We start from the raw sequence: 19,031 nt of genomic DNA, 5'->3' as shown, positions 1-19,031 counted from the left end.
CTGTTAGCCACTGCTGCTAACGCTAGTTCAGATAGTCCTCGTTCTGGAGGTTCCACACGCTCCACTGCTCTAAGCGAGGATTTGTTTATGACCGAATTAGATGGAGTTTAAGATTTGTGACACTGACCATGTTAATAACTTATAACTTATTTTCTAGATTAAACCCTTAAATCGAAAACTATTTTCATTGACATTCCCAAAACTGAGCTGTACAGGTAGATTGCAAAATCCCTAAACGGTAGTGGTCCCTAGTGTTTTTCTATTTTCCCTAAATTTTCAAACACCGAGCCCACTTTAGAAAAGACTTCAGGGGATTATGGTGCACACTTGTGCTAGACTAAAAGCTAATGCTACTCAACCACCTTTACCATCATTGCTCTCAATAAAAAAAGGGTTCACCCTGCTTATGTTGGCGTATTAATTTGACTATTAATACATTAAATAAGTGTAAATACTAATAGAGTTTTTGTCAGCAGAGCTTCAGCCAGTATGTTTTTGAATTTGAACTGTGTGGTACCATCACGTAACACTGTTCTCTCATAATTTTGTAACTGATTGTACATAAAAACCTAATGTTGACATTATTCACACAATTCTGTGTACATCTAGCTGTTTCTCACTGCAGAACAAAGCAGCAGGAGGATTCAAAATATGCATCAACATTATGCAAACTGGCAAATTTAATCAATTTAATTAATGGAATAATTATCACAGCCTGAACAGAATCTATTATAACCCTCCCTCCTACTCTCCCTCTCTCCTTTCATCACCAGAAATCAGAAGCTGATATATGACTCTGAGCAACTGCCTGTGTCAGCTTTTCAACCATCTGCAGCAGAGTGACAGGAAAAGGACAACTGACACAGACGAGAGAGCCGGAGAGGAGAGAGGGGAGTGCGAGAGGAGGTGACAGACTCAGTATCACACAGACGGTCAGAGAGGCATGTACAGGTCAGATGAAGGCTCGTGTTACCTCTTTGCCTGTCAGGATGTGTCTGGCCAGTTTAACTTTAGCGAAGTTGCCCTTGCCGATGGTCTTCAGCAGCCGGTAGTTTCCGATGTGCGGCTGCTCGTCCGCCGTCAAGACCACCGCGTTCCGATTGCGAGGCATGCTGGGACGACTGCCTGATTTTGAGTCCAAAGGGGTCTGAGAAGAAATGGAAAAAAAATTACACAAGATTACTTATAACTTTTAACGATACCAGTTCAAACTAATCCACCCTATGACACAGAACAGAGTGACAACACCAGTCTGACTGTGTACGTGTGTGTAGTGTGTGATCTCGGCAGACAGGTGAAGCTGGTAGGGTCACAGGCCAGGAGGCTCCGGAAATACAAGACTAGATACACAACTCTACATACACACACACACCTGCTTTTACACAACACCAAGGCAGGAGTGACAGCAGCTATATGTAACTATATACATGTAATAACATTCCATATGTGTTTCATACATGTAACTGCCTCAAAAAAATAATATATAATAATAATAATAACTACAGTATGCACACACATATATATTTGAATGTTATAACATTTCAGTTAGTCATACACTGTATAACTGAATGTATAACTGCATAAATATAATACTCTTCTCCATGCAGTATGTAATATATATTGTTGCTTTCTAATGAAAATCATGTCTCTCAATGTAAAAAGATATTAAGTTAGGTAATTCGAGATTAAAATCAAGAAATGTGGAGACAGTGTAAGGGACAGTTTGTGTGTGCACATTTTTTTTAGTAAACTAAAAAAAATTACAAAAATGTAGATACATGTTTTTCAGTGGACAGCGACGATATAAGTAACTACCTAAATGCAATAATTTTAAGTCTATATAGTCTGTATTATAATCATGTAAATACATAAAAAATAAAAAATGCATTACTATTAATATATTTCATTCATAACTGAATGTATTATTATTACATATATGTGTATTACATACAGGTAACTACATCATGGATCATCATGGATTATGGATATTATTAGTGCTGACAGTATGTTACTTTAGAAAAGAGTAACTAGCCTAACTAACCTTTAAAGAGGAAAGCTGTGATTTTGAGACAGAAACATCGTCAGCACAGCACTATTGCTGTGTATTGGCAAGACATTGATGATGACAAAATGCATCATAATACAGGGCTTACATTCCAATATAAATAATACACACATCATTGAAATTTATTTTTTCTTATACTTTAATAATAGTAGTAAAATTTTAAAAATCAGCAGGTTCTTTTTGGGTCATGCTTGAATGACTTTGGTACTGTTGTTGATATGCTGAACATCTGTTTACTTCAGTTACTTCAACAAAAGCAGGATAAACTCTATTTTAATAACCTTGATTTCAGAAACCATATACACTCCAATACAGGTGCTCCAATACCTTCAGTCATACAGTATAAAAGATAAGTGTTATTCCATTTAAAGATATGAACAATTATTGTTTGGAGTTTAGTAGCCATTCTGGAAACCTCAAAGCTCACTGTGTGAACTTTCACCAGGGCAGCGTCAGCTGAACATTTACAATAAACTGCATAATTGCAAAGTTCAGTGGCTTCAGCAATTTAACAAGACTGCAGTTTACAAAGACGCAATAGCAGAAACACTGTATCTTAATCAATCCACTCCACAACTAAACACACTGTTCAGTCTAAACCACAGAAGCCTCTAAACCAGAAAGCTACAGATCATGATTTATCATCACCACCACAGCCATTTAGAGGTGGCTATAAAAAAAAACATCATATCGACTTCAGAAGCTTAGCCTGTGTAATAAAGTTGAGCATGATGTGTTTCAACGTTTACAGATGTAGGGAAGTTTTAACATGCCCACAGCAGAGAAATATACAGAACAGTATTCCTAACAGAAAACACAGAATGACAGCCGAGGAGCAGCTGGTAATGCTGGATGAAAAATAATAATCCCATAAGCATTCAAGGATGATTCCTAACTTCTAAAAGCTCCTTAACCAAATCAAATAACTTAAAACTCTAAACACAACCCCCAAACCAAATCCCAATCCAAATTTACCACAAAAAAATATAAACATATAGGTTACAATGGCAAGGCTCTGGTGGAGAAGAGTGGGCCTCTGACGCTACAAACATATACACAAATGTAAACACAATATATTAGGGTTGTCAAATAAACGTTCATTTTCATATAAATACTGTGTTAAACGTGATGTAGATGAACAAAACAGCTCTTAACTGAAGACCAGAGTATTATGCAGACACTAGACACAGTGTCATGTCAAACATCAGACCTTTACTTTATCTAACTAGCACAGTAAAATTATTCTGATATCAAAAATCATCGGGGACAACTCGACTGCTAGCCAGCATTGAGCTGCTAACTGCATTTTTGTGCACTAAGGTCAATATCTAAAGACTCGAGTGAACTAAAGCCATACTCCACATATAATTTCAAACCACAGAGTCTACTAATCTAACAGTGCCATCCATTTTTTATATATATAAAAAAATGAGCCAATAATTTAGCTTAGAAAAAAGCTAGGACTGCCAGTTAGCCGTTAGCCATCATGGATAATCCGCCAGCATTACATGGCCCATTTCCAGTATACGATAAAAACTGATGATTAAAAAATACCAATATCACCTTGCATCCCTAAATGAATGCAATTCGTTTAGACTAGTTACTCGCAAATAATGTAATTTTTTTTTATTTATTTTTTTAAATCACTTGACAGCAATACAATATATCATTTCATTACAATCATCACAAGGTATGCTTGCACAATGGTTAAATGCTCTCATTTTTCATGACATCTATCAGAAGCAGATTACATATACAAATGATCATTTATTTTAGATACACATACTGCATTATTATTATATCAGAATATGTTGATCATTGTTTTTTGGTGAAAGCTGATGAGAAGGCCTGAATCTTTAATATTGCAACATTTATACATCCCAATTATAGTTTTTTTTATATTTTTCCAGGCCTAATATACACACCCTCAATAATAAAATCTCCTGAAATTTCTAGACATACACACACACACACATACATGTTAATGTTTACACAGATAACCCCTGTTTATCTGAGAAGCACCTTCCACACACATCAAATGATGGGACTCACTGTTCCACCAGAGATCCAAACACTATCAGTACTGTAGGAGTGTGAGGAAGGGAAAGAGGGTTAAAGGGAAAAGAAGTGCGAGTGGGAGTGTATGCACTGAAGTGATGGTAGATGTAAGAGAATGAAGAAGTAAGAAGTAGGAGAGGGATGAACTGTTGTGGATAAATGAGTAACTAAATGATAATAAAGGGTGAGTAAAAGTATTTGGGAAGAAGCAAGGAAGAGAAATAAGGAAGTGAGGGAGGTGCAGAGAAAATGAGAGAGTGATTGAGCCATTGGGTAAGTGAAGGAATGAAGGAGTAAGGAAGTAAAGGAAGAAGTGAGGGAGGTAGGGAATAAAAGAGTGTGGGCATTAAGGAATTAAGTAGTAAGGGTTTAAAATAATATTAAGGAGTGATTTATAGTGTGACTGAGGAAATAAAGAAGTGGTGGAGTCAATGAATGATAAAGAAAGTAATAGAGTGTGGTGTAATGGGGAATGAAGTAGTGAGATAGGTCGTGAAAAGGGAGTGATGAAGTAGAAGTGAATGAGTGAGGTAAGGAGAGGGAGTGAGGTAGGTTGTGAAGGACGGAATAACGAAGTTAGGTAGCGGGAGTGGGAATAAGGGAAGTAGAGAGTAAAGTAGGTTGTGATGGATGGAATGAAGGAGTGAGGTTGAAAGACAGAGTGAGAGAGAATTATGAAGTGAGGGAGGAATAAAGAAGTTAAAGAAGGATGAAGAAATAAGAGTGGTGTGTGATTCAGGGTATGAAAGAGTGAGGAAAGGTTGAGGAAGGAAAGGTTTGGCAGAGTGATGGAGGGAATGAAGAAAAGAGGTAGGGGATAGAATGCAGCAATTTGAGTTTGAGTTTGAGGAAGGGAGTGATGAAGCAAATGAATGAGGTAAATGGAGAGGGTGTGAGGTAGGTTGTGATGGAGGGAATAGATGGGTGAATTAGAGGGAATAAAGACATGAGGTAGGGAGTGATAAAGCAAATGAAGGTGAGGGGAGTGAGGGGATATAGGAGCAAGAAAGGAAGTGACAGAGAAAGTAAGGAATGAGAGTAAGGAAATCAGAGAGTGAAGGAGGAGGGAAAGGTGTAAGGTGGGGAGTGAAGGAATAATTAAAGTGAAGGAGGAATTAAGAGAATAGAAAAAGAGTGAGAAAGTGGGAGAGGGAGATTGGATTTGCTTTATGTCTAAATAATAAGGATGAATATAGTGTATGATCTGAGAGAAAGAGCAAAAGAGTGAGAAGAGAAGAAAAAAGAACACGCACCATCATGCAACCTGCCACCCATCACTGCTGATTCATCAACCAGCTGAGTTCAAACTGCTGATTAACAGATAATCAAGTTCAGTCAGAGAACGACAGATCTACCACACGCACACACACGATAATCTTCGCTTTTAGATGTGAACTAAAAGGCCTTTAGGATGTAATTAAAAGAGCACTAAAGCGTAAAGTGTGTGAGGTGTTCAATGTTCAACTACCAAACATGGACACACTCGTTCTGAGAGCGCTCCATCTTCAAACACTAACTCGATCAAAGTTCAAAGCAGCGCAATTAACATGCTGACGTCACACTGCGCTGCAGAGACACACTCAGGATTTCTGGACTAATTCACACAACGTCTACTTAAGGAAACAGCCAGAATAGAAAAATCTCTTTTGAATGTATCCAAGTGCGCTTGCGTGTGTGTGTCTCTCTCTTAAATGTGTGAGAGTGTCACTGGGTGTATTAAATGGCAATGTAAGCCAAGAGCAGAGACAAAAGTAAGGACACAGAAATTGGAGACACTGACAGAGTGCTGACAGACACTGAGGAAAGGACTCTGACATTAGGGAGCAGTGGGCGAGAGAGAGCGAGGAGCGAGAGAGAGAGAGAGAGAGAGAGAGAGAGAGATGTAGACAAACAGATATATAATACCCAAATATGAGGTGATTTCCATGCATTGTATGTGTATTTTATACACAGAAACAGACAATACTATAAGGGGAAAAATACATATACATATTATATAAGTATGTATTAAACATGACGTAACTACTCCAAATGTACACAGTGTAAGTAGCTGTACACCTTCCAACAGTATTAGACCAGTGAGGTCAATTTCATTATTTCTGATATAGACTGAAAAACATTTGAGCCATTTAAAAATCAATATGACAAAAAAGTTTAACATTTCAGTTTTTATTTCCAGGGATTTACATCTGGATCTGATACAAAGTTCAGAAGATGTCACCTTTTATCTGAACCCACCCAATTTTCTTGTGAGCAAAAGTAATGAAACATGTGACTGTAAGATGTGTTTTGTTGTCCAGGTGTGTCCTGATGAATAAACAGCGCTAAATGTCTATGCTCAGTTTCAGATTAGGGTTTATCTGTGCGGACTACATCTATAGTTAGAGGAGTAACCAACATGAAAACCAAATAACTGTCTATGGGTGGAAAAACAAGCAACTGTGAAGCTGAGAGAAGATGGAAAATCAATCAGAAAGTTCGGAGGAAGAAAGGATCTGCTCATTATTTCAAACATACCAGCTCATCTGTAAAACACAGTGGAGGTAGTGTCATGATTTGAGCTTGCACGGCTTATTCTGGTAAACTAAGAAGTCTACAGAAACATTTTGTCTTTGAATTTAAAGAAAGATGAAATCAAACATAAGTTAATAACCCAATGTGTATTATATACAATATAACTACCTTTATTTAATGTCCCATATGTACTATACATAATGAAAGTGTGTATTGTCCCATATTTTCATTTACAATGCTGCTACTACTAGTATGCAACATTCAATATGTATTATATATTATACTGCAGTCAGTTTCGACTCTGCAATGTGATTGGCTAAGAGGCACTCTGAGAGTGCCATTATTAGCTGGTAATGCACTGTAACCGAAGCTGTATTACTCTGCCACTTACAAGTAACCTAGTACAAGTAACGATGCACCACTTACAAGGAAAACAGAGCAGTTACAAACAGAGCAGCAGTGGAACTATTTTGACTCGTGGTGTGTTTATAACCAAACAGATTGTATTTTCTTGTTCTCTTTAACACAGAATCTTTTAATAAACAGTGATAATGGAATCACAATAATAAATTTGAGGTTCATGCTATAACGTTTAATATTGGCACTCCCTCTTGTGTATTATTGCTTAATTACAGAACTACCCACTGTTCAAGCAATCACACGCACACACACACACACACAGTGACAGTTTAGCACAGTGTATATTATAAGGGCATTTCAGACTTTGCCACACTGTGTACTAGTGCTGGGCGATAAAACGATATCGATAGTTATCGAGGAAACTATATATCGCGATAAGTCGGGGCGAGAAATTCGATAAACTAAATTTTCTATTTCCCGTTTAAGTAGCGTTGTGAAAAGGCGCAGCACGAGACCAGGCAGCACGCTGAACTGCTGCTCAGCCCAGTACAACCCCTCCCCTCCCCTCTCCACCATCCCCCTCCGCCCCACCCCCCGAGCCCCTCCACTCTGAACTCCTCACATAGCGGCTCCTTCTCTCCCATTTACTGGATAAACTTCATTTATACTATTCAGCGGCGCTACACTGGAAAACTCACCTTTTAAATATGAGGCATGCGTCTCCAAGATATTTAGAGAGGTGAGCTTGTTCAGATTTCTGAAGGCAGGTAAACGCTGCTCTGTTTGCTGCTAGTTAGATTAGCTTGTCTCCAGTTTAAAGTTAGCGATGTTTAGGTGTAAAAGGGATCTGTGCAATCTGTCATCATTAGCTAAGATGCTTTCACTGCTTTTTACATTCTAATAAACTAATGGGTAACGCACGTTAGCCGTGTTAATCCACGTTTCGTGTAAATTAAGGTTAACTTCAGCACGAGTGAGGGGTTAGTATATAAACACACAGAAAGGAAGCACTTTCCATCTTTTTTCCTAACTCTCACTGTTTCTGTTAGAAAACCCTGAGGGCAGCATTCTCCTCTGTCTTTGTGTTTTATAGTTTTTAACAGATAGAGAGTCTGTTATGCTGGATATTTTACTAAATACAGAAGATTATATAATCTGTCTAGCTGTATTTGAACTGAGCTAAACATTGCTGTTACTGAACTGGAGTTTTAAATACACTTAAGTAATGTAAGTCTAGTCTACTGAAAGCCAGTAATGTTAGTATAAATCTGTACTGCAGTAGAAGTGGATCATTTCAGAAACTTGACTTTATTCCTCCCACCTCCATTATAGGCCACTTTTTTTTTTAAATATTTAAATGTTAGCTTAATTTAAATGAAAAAAAAACTAAAGGCTCTTATTTAAAAAAAAACATAAGCAGTAAATTATCTAAAATTACAACAAATAGAAAATAGAAAAACAGTAAAACATATGTAATACATACTTTTTATATGACCAAAATTAAACTAGACTGAAATCTGACTAAAACTAATAATATCCGATAGACTAAAATGTAACTAAAACTATTATACATTTTAGTGAAAAGACTAAGACTGTATCAAAATCACCTGTCAAAATGAACACTGTGATATACTCTTGTATTTTGCTTTATGTAGTTGCCTGCATTCAGGGAGGGGAATGATCTTTTGATTAAATATAATTTTATTAAAAAAATAATAAAGTGCTATTGCAATTTAAATTAAACAGACATATAATGTAAAGGGTCTTACATATTTTTTAGTTTATATATTTGTCCCCTTTTTAAAATTAATTTAAAAGCTGTACCCACCTGGCAAGATGTTAACATCCTAGTGTCTGTCCACAAGGCTCTGAGCCTGCTAGTGATTTTGTCCATAACTCCCTTATTCTGTCACTTCTGAGTAAAAATAGAAACCTTTAAGTGTAACAGAAAGTGATTTGATTTATATCGTGATACATATCGATATCGGCTGATATGAAAAACTATATCGTAATAAGATTTTTTTCCATATCGCCCAGCCCTACTGTGTACATAACCTAGCTGATACAAAAGCAGGGTGGCATGGGTGGAACTATCATTACATCATCCAGATAGCACACTCACACTGACTCACACACATTCTCTCTCTCTCTTGTCTGTCTCAGACACAACTCAGCTTTGTCTCTCGTTTTCTTTTCACAGTTGGACTCCACATCTGTCCTGACGTGACTGCTGCTTTATTTCTGTCCCAAAATCTTCCCTCTCAGCCATAACTCCCTCTTTTCACCCCATAATCCATCCTCTGCAGCACACGCTCACATCTCTGCAAAGGACAGGGCACGCCGCCACGCTGTCTACACTTGCTCTTTGCTGCTGATCTGGGGTTAGTCAGGACACTTGGTTCATGCTGCTGTGAATCAGAAAGGCAGTGGGTAAACTGAGGCAGGGTCTGCCCATCGCAGACATACACTTTAACACTGTTCTTGGACCTAGCAATCAACATTTTAAGTAGAAAATGTACATCCTTAAAAACAAAGGTGCTGCAAATGGTTCGAGTGATGACACAGAAGTACCACTTTCGGATCCATAAAGAAGCATGTTTATATAGAGATGCGTGAGAGTAAAGAACATTTAAATCAGAACAGAACATTTGTTTTATGTGTTGGTTCCTTAAATGTATTAATGTAGATGTACTAATGTTGATGAAGTGTGACCAAGCACCTAGAATGTTTTAACAAGCATCAGTCCTGTGTGGTGATGCTAATACAGCAACTTAAAGCTCTTCTCATTCAAATCTTTGTTTAGGTACTTCCAGGAAATCTGATCCTGTCCTTATCTGCAGCTCAGATACAGCCCCACTTTATACTTTCAGATCCAACTAATGTGCTAATCAACATGGCTACTGGATCAGAAATAAGTACAGCGGTTTCTTTTGTTTTTTTAATTTGAAGGTAGTACACTCAGTGGAACTGAGTTTACACACGTTTATGAGAATAACATTGTTTGCATATGTTTTATACATTTGCTTTATTTGTGATGCAAATGTAAAAAATAAGCTGTTAAAATATCCTAAGTTGTAAACCTGTATTGTTGTTTTTTATGATAAATATAGCAGAGCAGTGCTACTAAATTACCAGCTACCATTGCTATTAATGTTATTATCCTAGTCCTGTACAGCTGGTATGTTTCAGCTTAAAAAAAACTGATACGAAGTGATAAGCAAGGGGGAATACTCTATTTTGTTTAATTTGTGCTATTTAGTTTTTTCAGCTGAACACAAAGTTCTTTTTTTGCCACTTTTGGACAAATACTTTCCTTTGCCAACTGAAGTAATCCTAGTCTCTATTGTACAAAATGTGGTTGCAAATCTTTGACATTCTTGGCTTGATTTTAATAAAATAAATGGAATGGAACCACAAAGTCCATGTATTTTACAGTCCATGTTATTACCATGTTATTGACTTATCGTACTATATTTTTTTAAATTGCGATAATTTTTGCCAACGTCGATTCTGCGTGGATTTTTTAGTTTACGTGAGAGAGTGAGCCGCGCTCTCGTCTGCTCTCAACGAATCTGTCCGACAGTGACATCCATCGGATAGGAAATGAAGTGCACGTAGAGTTTATGCAGCAGTGAGAGTAGGCAGTGACGGTGCCGCTAAAGGGGGTCGAGCGCACACCGGAGTGACTTAGTCTGTGCTCGGAAGTAGTCTGACTGTTACATTAAATACATTTACATGAAATGCTCTGGCCTGCTGAGCCATTTGTGTCTTTGATCATATGGACACTTGTGTTTTTGAGCTAATGTGTGTTTTTTACAGCATATACATATATGATCAGAAAAAGGAATCTGCAAGTGCCTTTGTGTTCAGAGTTTAAAAAAACGAATTAATGTAAATGTTACTTTAATCTATTTGTCGTTACTGTATTTTTTGTATAAAGGTCTGTTTAATATTTATTTTCTTTTTTCAGAACCCACAGAGTCCCAGGGTGGTTATACTTTATTTGTATTAGTTATTTAGGATATCAAAATATTTATTATATTGGAAGCCCAATGTCTGCTCTTAATAATAAAAAAATTCTATAGTGGCGCTTTAAATGACAATATTATCGTTTATCGCAATACGCTGGGACAATATATGGACCTAAAAATGTTTTTATCGTGACAGGCCTAGTAATTGGTGTTTGCTAATGTTTACACTCCACAGTCTGTAGCAGCGAGCTCATGGGGGACTATTTGGCACTAGACAGAACACTCTGCAACTTGCACCACTGTGTTCATTTTAATGAAAAGCAACCTGATTAGCTTTAATGCCTGTGGGACATAGCTTTATGTCCCAGTGTGAACATACTATCTGAACCCATTCAATGCAGTAAAAGTGACTAGTACTCTACAGGAGCTCTGGATTTGAGACATGCTGTGGTGTTACACTGTTGCTAAGGTGATGTTGGCAATACAACGCACTCTTGATGTTAACCCCGGAGCAGAACAGCAGAGTCAGGCTGGACCGGTTACAGCATGGCCGCCATTATATTATCACTGACCTTTTCAGTTTCCGAAGCAGTTTCTCTGCAAATCTGAGACAGTGTGTGTGTGTGTGCGCGTGTGTGTTAATGTGCTTAGAAACCTGATACACTCACAAACAGCTGCACGACACAACTCCTTTCTCTTTCTTAAACTTGAATACACATACACAATTACACAAGTACACACACACACACAAACGTACACACAGCTAAGCGCAATATTTCACCATTTCTTTACAACAAAAAAAAAGACCAGATCGTGATTGCTGGGTTGCCATGGAGATCTATCGTTAGCTGCAGCTATCTTCTCCACACGTTCACTTTTCTGTACCTACATGAAGGATCTCTCACTTTCTCCCTTCATCATTAACAGAAAATGGCCATAATCACACCCTGATAGGCTAAGAAAACATACATTTAGCGGCCTGTCTTGCACTGTACCGGGCACACACACGCACACCCACAAACGCACACACACCCACAAATATACACTGATACAGAGGCTCCGGAAGTGACAGTCACGATGAAGGGGCACTAAAAATAAAAACACTTCACCACCTACTCTCTCACTCTCTCCCTCTGTCTCTCTCTCTCTCTCTCTCTCTCTCTCTCTCTCTCACACACACAACAAACTCTATCACATGCTTCCAATATACTTGCACAGCCATACTGGCTACTGGAACACACACACACACACACACACACACACATTAACCTATGTGTCCTCTAGTCTTTAACATGGAGCTGATGCTCCAGCTCAGTCTGCATTCAGCTCTTACAAGGTTGTGAACAATGATGTAATCTGAAATGACACACACACACACACAGTTTAGGGTTCAGCTACATGTACTCATTGTGTATGCTGGGGTGGGCGGGGCAGGGAGTAAACTAAGTGTGAAACTGAAAATGTAAAGAATTAATGTTGTGGGGAACAGTAATGTAGTTTATGTTAGTATGACATTTACTGTCAACACTTCTGAAACCTGAAACACTGAACAAGTGGCGGCTCAGTTATTAAAGAATTGGTTTATTAATGTAGGGCTGTGGGTTCGATACCCAAGTTTGGCAAGCTGCTATTGTTGGGCCCCTGAGCAAGATCACTGAGCACTCACTGTTCTCCCGATACATTTATGCTTGAAACTGATGTCCATAAGTTTCGGGATTTAGGGTCCTATCAGGCGAGAATGTGTAATTGCACCGAACATGCGGAAGAATTATTATTTGATTTTACTATGAGTGAATGAGCTACTGAGGTTTGAGCTTCCATTGCTCCACCAGCCGCTCGCATTCAGTAAAACTGAGCTGAATCTTCTTTAATAAGCTGTACATGTGACTTAAATACGTAAAGACGTGCGACAGGACCAGAAGTACTCCGCGAAAAAGTGACTAGACACCCCAGTTTTTTTAAATGAATATATTAGGCCTAGCAGGGATGATCGTTCCAGCACACTTGCCATTAAACACTATATTTTGTCCCATCTACACTCAGAAATGCTTCTGCTTTCAGTTTAGAAACAAAATAATACAAACTGCCACTTTAAAGTTAAATACAGATACAAAAAAGATGGAGATTTCTGTCTGTACTAATATGTAAATATTTTGTTCATATAACAAAATATTCCTATCATAGAATAGGACTCCCAAAAGAAGATAACCTTGAACCGAAAAGACCCCCAGCATTGAGCTGTGGAACTGTGTTCTCTGAAACGAGGGTCCTGCAACCAACACTTCTGAGACAAGTCGGGGTGAAATGGGCAGAGGTGGAAAGTAATGAATTACATTTACTCAAGTTACTGTTATTGAGTAGATTTTACGAGTAATTTGTCATTTTTAGAGTAGTTTTTAAAATAGGTAATTTTACTTTTACTCAAGTACATTTTGACAAGTAATTTACTTCGCTACATTGGAAAACTCCCCGTTACTGAGTAAAAAATAAACCTGTAAAACTGTAAAAATATGGTTTATAGTCACCTATATGACCATAATTTTAACAGTAAAGAAAAAAATGGATCATAGAAACCTATACCACTTGTTCCTGAAAATGTTTTTTGGGGTGGTCTGAAGAAATCCTGCCTGAAAAGTTCAAATTATTATGTGGAATAATAGTTAAAAAAACAATTAAATTTATGATTTGTTGTACTTTTTTACATCAAATAAATAAAAGTAACTATATAACTTTTACTCAAAGTACATTTTAAATTGAGTACTTTTTTACTTTTACTCAAATAGATTTTTAGATGGGTACTTTTACTTTTACTTGAGTAGAATTTTAGCAAAGTAAAAGGTACTTTTACTTAATTACAATTTTTCAGTACTTTTTCCACCTCTGGAAATGGGATGGTGGTCATCCAACATCCTGACCTCACTAAAGAGCTTACTGCTGAATGCAATCAAATCCTCAATGAAACGCTCCAAAAAGTAGCAGAAAGCCTTTCCTGCACAGTACTCTTTTGTGATACCCTTTTTCCAACAATGCTGTGTGAGGTGGACAGACAGACGGACGAGCAGAAAGAAATACATGAGGTTCTGCAGGTGATGGGTTCTGGGAATAAATATCTCGGTGTCTATTTCCAACTGTGCATGGTGACAGCCAAGGACACAAACAGACAGCAGTTGGACCTTCTTTCTGTTCTCCGCACCCTCTCTCCTTTTCTCTCCCCGTCATCACACCCCTCCCTCCATCTCTCCCTCTTTCGGCACACTGTCAACACCTAACAGCTAACACTGATATTAATGACAACACTTTGGGAACAATAAAACATCTTATTGAGTTTAAATGTTGCATTACTGTGTGTAGTTTTGGGGACTTTATGTGCACATGTGTGGTGGGAGTGGGGTGGACAGTGATTTAGGTCCAATTCTGATCTCATAATACTATATTAAGGGGTGCACTGAATATTCAACTGTTTTTGAGATGAAAGCTATGAGCTGTACAGTGTTAGGATAGTAATTGCTGAGGAAACATAATCTTAGCAAAAATTATGTTTTTTTTTCTGTGTAAATTCCACTTACTCATACTTGAGTTGATTGGCACTGCTGAAGTAAATTCATGATTAGAATAGCAGCGCTGAGGTAAATTTATAATTATATTATAGGGATGCATCAGTGTAGGAATTTTGGGCCGATGGCGATATCCGATATTACACATGTATACATATCTAATATACATATCTGCCAATATACATATCTAAAACTTAGAGAGAGACTAGACCCTCTGGTGTAACTTTATGAAAAAAAAAAGTAACATTTAAATATACCTTGCATATCATAGCTATATACATCGCTTTCAATCAACAGTATGCAATCAATAAAATAAAAGGTTTTTCCTGAAAAATTAGTTTTCACATTTTTGTTGGGTGTATTTATTTAGTTGACTGGTCCTTACATAGACTGGTCTCAGCGTAAACCATATATTTTTTTAATTAACTGGTTAAAACAAAGCTATTGATCTATTAAAAAAATATAAATAATGAAAAATGAGCTTAAAATTATTATTATTATTATTTTTTTATTATTATTTTTTTTTGTTGTGCTTGTATTTTTATTTTTATTCATTATCTCATTCAATTTTGCTCTATTGTGAGTTTGTATGGCTAGGGTGGACAAAAATGTTTGGGGGGGATGGGGGGAAAAAAATGTTGAGCATAGAAAGTGTTGTTTTTCACTGTCAAGTAACTGTAACTGCTTTTGATTTTGCTCTAAAATATAATAAAAAAAGAATAAAAAAAAAGAAAAATGAGCTTTGCTGGCCTGTTGTAGAAGCATGGCTAACGATATGACTCAAAAATCATGTTACACTGCATTATACTGAATTATTCTCAAATGTATATTGCGACTATATTACACTCACATATCAATCTGTCACCAGTTTCCATTGAAACATTTTAACTCTTATGGTAAAAATCTCAAAGAGGGTGTGCTGCCCGTCGCAGAACTTTCCAGTCTTCCTCACAGTGTGTGGTGCACACAATGCAGGGATGTGGACATTTATAAGCTCTCTTTAAAACAGTTCTGACAGCTTTCTGTCAGCTGTACATGACTGTAGTTCAGAAAAGCCACGCAGAGCGGCCAGCAGCACATTTAATGAGGCCTAAAGTAACTGTCATTGCCTACTGAGCCGTTGGGTAGCAAAGTGACCACAGCAAATGATTCTGATTGGCCAAACGGCACAATACACTCGGTTATATTAACATTTATTACAAACCTGTTCTATTACAGATTTCATGTTTATAATTGAACTTATAATTATACTGTTTATAATTTATAAAAACCTAGATCCTAAAACTCACCAAAAATACTGTTTCATATAATTATACAATACATTAAAAAGACAAATATTCAGACAAATAAACAAAGGGTTCTGAAATGAAGTCTAATAAACACTAGGCTTAATGAAACACACATTACCTGTTAGCTACACATTACTCTGATTGCACTGGCCTAGCATTCAAATAAGAGTGACTGAGGCAATGATCTCAACCAACAGGCTTTGACTCATCCCTGAGTTACGTACTCTCACACACACACACACACACACACTCTTTCATGACGTCGAGCTATGAAAGCCTCGGCACTCCCTCCGGTCAACTTCACGCCCAGCTCAACTGGAAAGGCTTGTTCTCTTAAGTTCGCTCACACAAACAAGTACATATGCAGGTCAGCAACAACCCAGCAACACCTCCTCCCTTAATGCGCTACTTTATTATTATATGTAAAATACACATAATCAACATACAATATTTTAACCTGAAGCAAGACGTAAAAGAATCAGGAATGACTGAAATTAGGTATTAATAAAGTTAATTAACATAATAAAATCTAAAAAAAAAAACAGATTTATATTTAGTGTAAATAAAATGTAGTTACACAAAATTAACCCTTGTTATATCACAGCAACTACCAGAGTTGTACTTACAGTTTGCAATGGATCAGAGTAGTACAGCTTATGAAAAACATAAATCTTCAAATAGGTCAACCTTGGAATGATGGACCACTATTAACTTTTCATGAGTAATGGATTTTTTTTTAAATGGAGCAGAAAATGAGGTATGGAGCAGATATGCTAAAAACTGTAATTTTACCCACCTCTGTGTGTTCCTACACAGTTATTAAAGACAATTGACATAAATCAGATTAAACATGCTGCTCTAAAAAGCGCAAATATAGGGTGTTAAAATGAAAATAAATATGAAAAAAAAGACTTAATGCACACCTAATAAGAATGCTTGTCCAAATAAAGTCATACTTTAACACATTAATCAATTGCTTTCATTAATGTATGTTACTTTGTATTTACTGATTATGAACCTCAATCTACACTTCAACATGTGGCTCTTCAACCTTTGGCACACTGGTGTTTACGCAAGTGTGTGCGTATGTGTATTTGCGTGGTTTTGTAAAGTATGCAAAGTAACATGTAATTCTATGTTCCAGTGGCTGTCGGTCAGCCAGCTACAGTGAACTTACTTGATCCTACTTTACCAGCACACTCTCCAGCCCGAGGCGTCATACTTGCCCTGCTAGCTCCAAAGTTCATTCTGGAGAGAGGCCAAGTGTGAAGAGGCCTATTTGACTAAATTCCAGCAGAGGCCTTTCATGTCAGTAAATAAAGTCTCTTCCTTCCACTAAGTTTTTCAGCTCTGCCAAATTAGGTTCAAAGAACCAAAACATCAAGAGATCGGGGAGCAGTGTATGCTGCTTTATGGACTCAGGACTATATTAACAGGACCAATGACTGTATATAAAGGGAACTCAACCTCTCTTACCACCAAGCTTCTAGCCACGCAAATGTATTAACTTTGGCTACGTTCACACTTCAGGTAAAACAGGCACAAATTCAATCTTTCTTCGTACCTGAAGTTTTGTTTTGTGGCAGTGTAACATTTTATGAATCTGCTCTTTCACACATAAAGTGATACTGATTGATACATGATAAAGTGATACATGATACTGTTGCTGGTTTCTTCTTTGGAACAATTTAGCTAAGTACAAAATGGCACACACCGGCACAGTAGAGCAACAGTACTGAGACCTGTGGAAAAAAAGTCTCAGTCTGGGCCCAAACAAAATTCAGAGCATTTTGTTTGTGGTGAGAATGTGATTCTACTTAGATCCAAATCAACTATAAAATATACTCCTCATGTTTGAAATAAACGGCTGTTTAGGTGCAGTTTACCCTGATTTATTACCTTGATTATTACTTCAGCTGTTGTATGAACAAAGGCTGTCTCTGCTGCTATTTCATGTTAAGCTATTTCACTAAATGCGGTATGTGCAGTGCTCAATGTTCATGCCAGCGCAACATGGTTTACGAACATGACTACACAGATGTTAAAGAAGCTTCACACTACACAAATATATGTGTGTACTTGTGTGAAATCAAATGAACGAATGCATTTGTTTACTTGGAGCATTTTCTCCCACAGTTTGCTCTGGTTTTACACCGACACAAACCTTAACGCACCAAAATGGCAACCAATCACCCACGTGAGCACATTGTTTCCTCTGATTGGTCAAAGCTGTTTGGCACGGGAGCAAGAAAATTTATATATCGAGATTCTGTATTCCAGTGCGTACATACATGCGTAGTCTAAAGCTGCTTTAACACACAATGTTAAAACGTAGTGAACACAGCACATGCGGTGTTCAGTGTGAAACTTCTTAGCATGGACTTTGTTATCTGGCTAATATATAGGATTAAAGTGCTCATCATCAGTTTAGTTGGAATAAAAGGAGTATATTTGATAGCTGGGTCGGACTGAGACTGGATCACGTTCTCACCACAATCAAACCGTTTCAGTGTCCTTTGGGACCGGACAAAGACCATCTCCTCTAGCTGGTCTGAGTCCGGTTGTTTTGATCCACACCTAAATGTCATTACTGTTTTCACACCTGCGTCAATCGAACCACACTAAGCATACAAACAAACCAGAGTCTGTTTTAACCTAACTAAATTAAGCGGGTGTGAAATCGTCCTAAGACAAGCTGAACTGGTTTAATGGTTGTTTGAACCATGTCCCCACTGTTATTTATTGCAAAAGTAACTGCTGTCCAACAGCTAATAGCACCAACCTCAACATAATCCACTCAGTTTGTCAATATTGTTTGTAGTACAATATCAGTGTCATTTGTAATACAAAAGTCATCCCAGTCAAGCAGTGGATGTGTGATTGCAGAGCCACACATATGCACCAAAGCACAAGTATAAATGCTCACAATGTTACAGGCTAAACGTGGAGGCTGTGGCATAGATTCTGCACTGTTCTGACTAAGAAGTATAAATCAACCTTTACTTGGACCACTTTTGGTGTGTACTGACCACTGCAGTCATAGACATTCCAATCCCCATTCACATTTTTCCTGCTTCCAACACTGTCCTCTTGCTGCCTAACATCTCCCATCTCTCACACATAACAGGTGCCATTGTATCCAAATAAACAAATGTTATTTTCTTTACCCTTCAGTGTCTTTTTAAAATGTTATGGTTGTTCAGCGTATATAATGAACAGA

At 37.4% G+C, this 19,031-nt stretch overlaps 1 protein-coding gene across 8 annotated transcripts in view; it reads right to left on the bottom strand.

The window, feature by feature from the left end:
* mark2b (MAP/microtubule affinity-regulating kinase 2b) overlaps nt 1-19,031 on the bottom strand; it is a 67,321-nt gene that overhangs the window by 37,082 nt on the left and 11,208 nt on the right. For all 8 annotated transcript variants that reach the window (XM_007248078.4, XM_007248072.4, XM_007248076.4 and 5 more), the window contains exon 2: nt 974-1,147. In XM_007248078.4, the coding sequence (XP_007248140.2) occupies nt 974-1,147 (174 nt within the window). The remainder of the gene's footprint in view (nt 1-973; nt 1,148-19,031) is intronic.

This window comes from Astyanax mexicanus, chromosome 8, assembly GCF_023375975.1.
Source record: "Astyanax mexicanus isolate ESR-SI-001 chromosome 8, AstMex3_surface, whole genome shotgun sequence".
NCBI classification, from domain to species: Eukaryota; Metazoa; Chordata; class Actinopteri; order Characiformes; family Acestrorhamphidae; genus Astyanax; species Astyanax mexicanus.
This window is presented reverse-complemented; position numbering and strand designations above follow the sequence as displayed.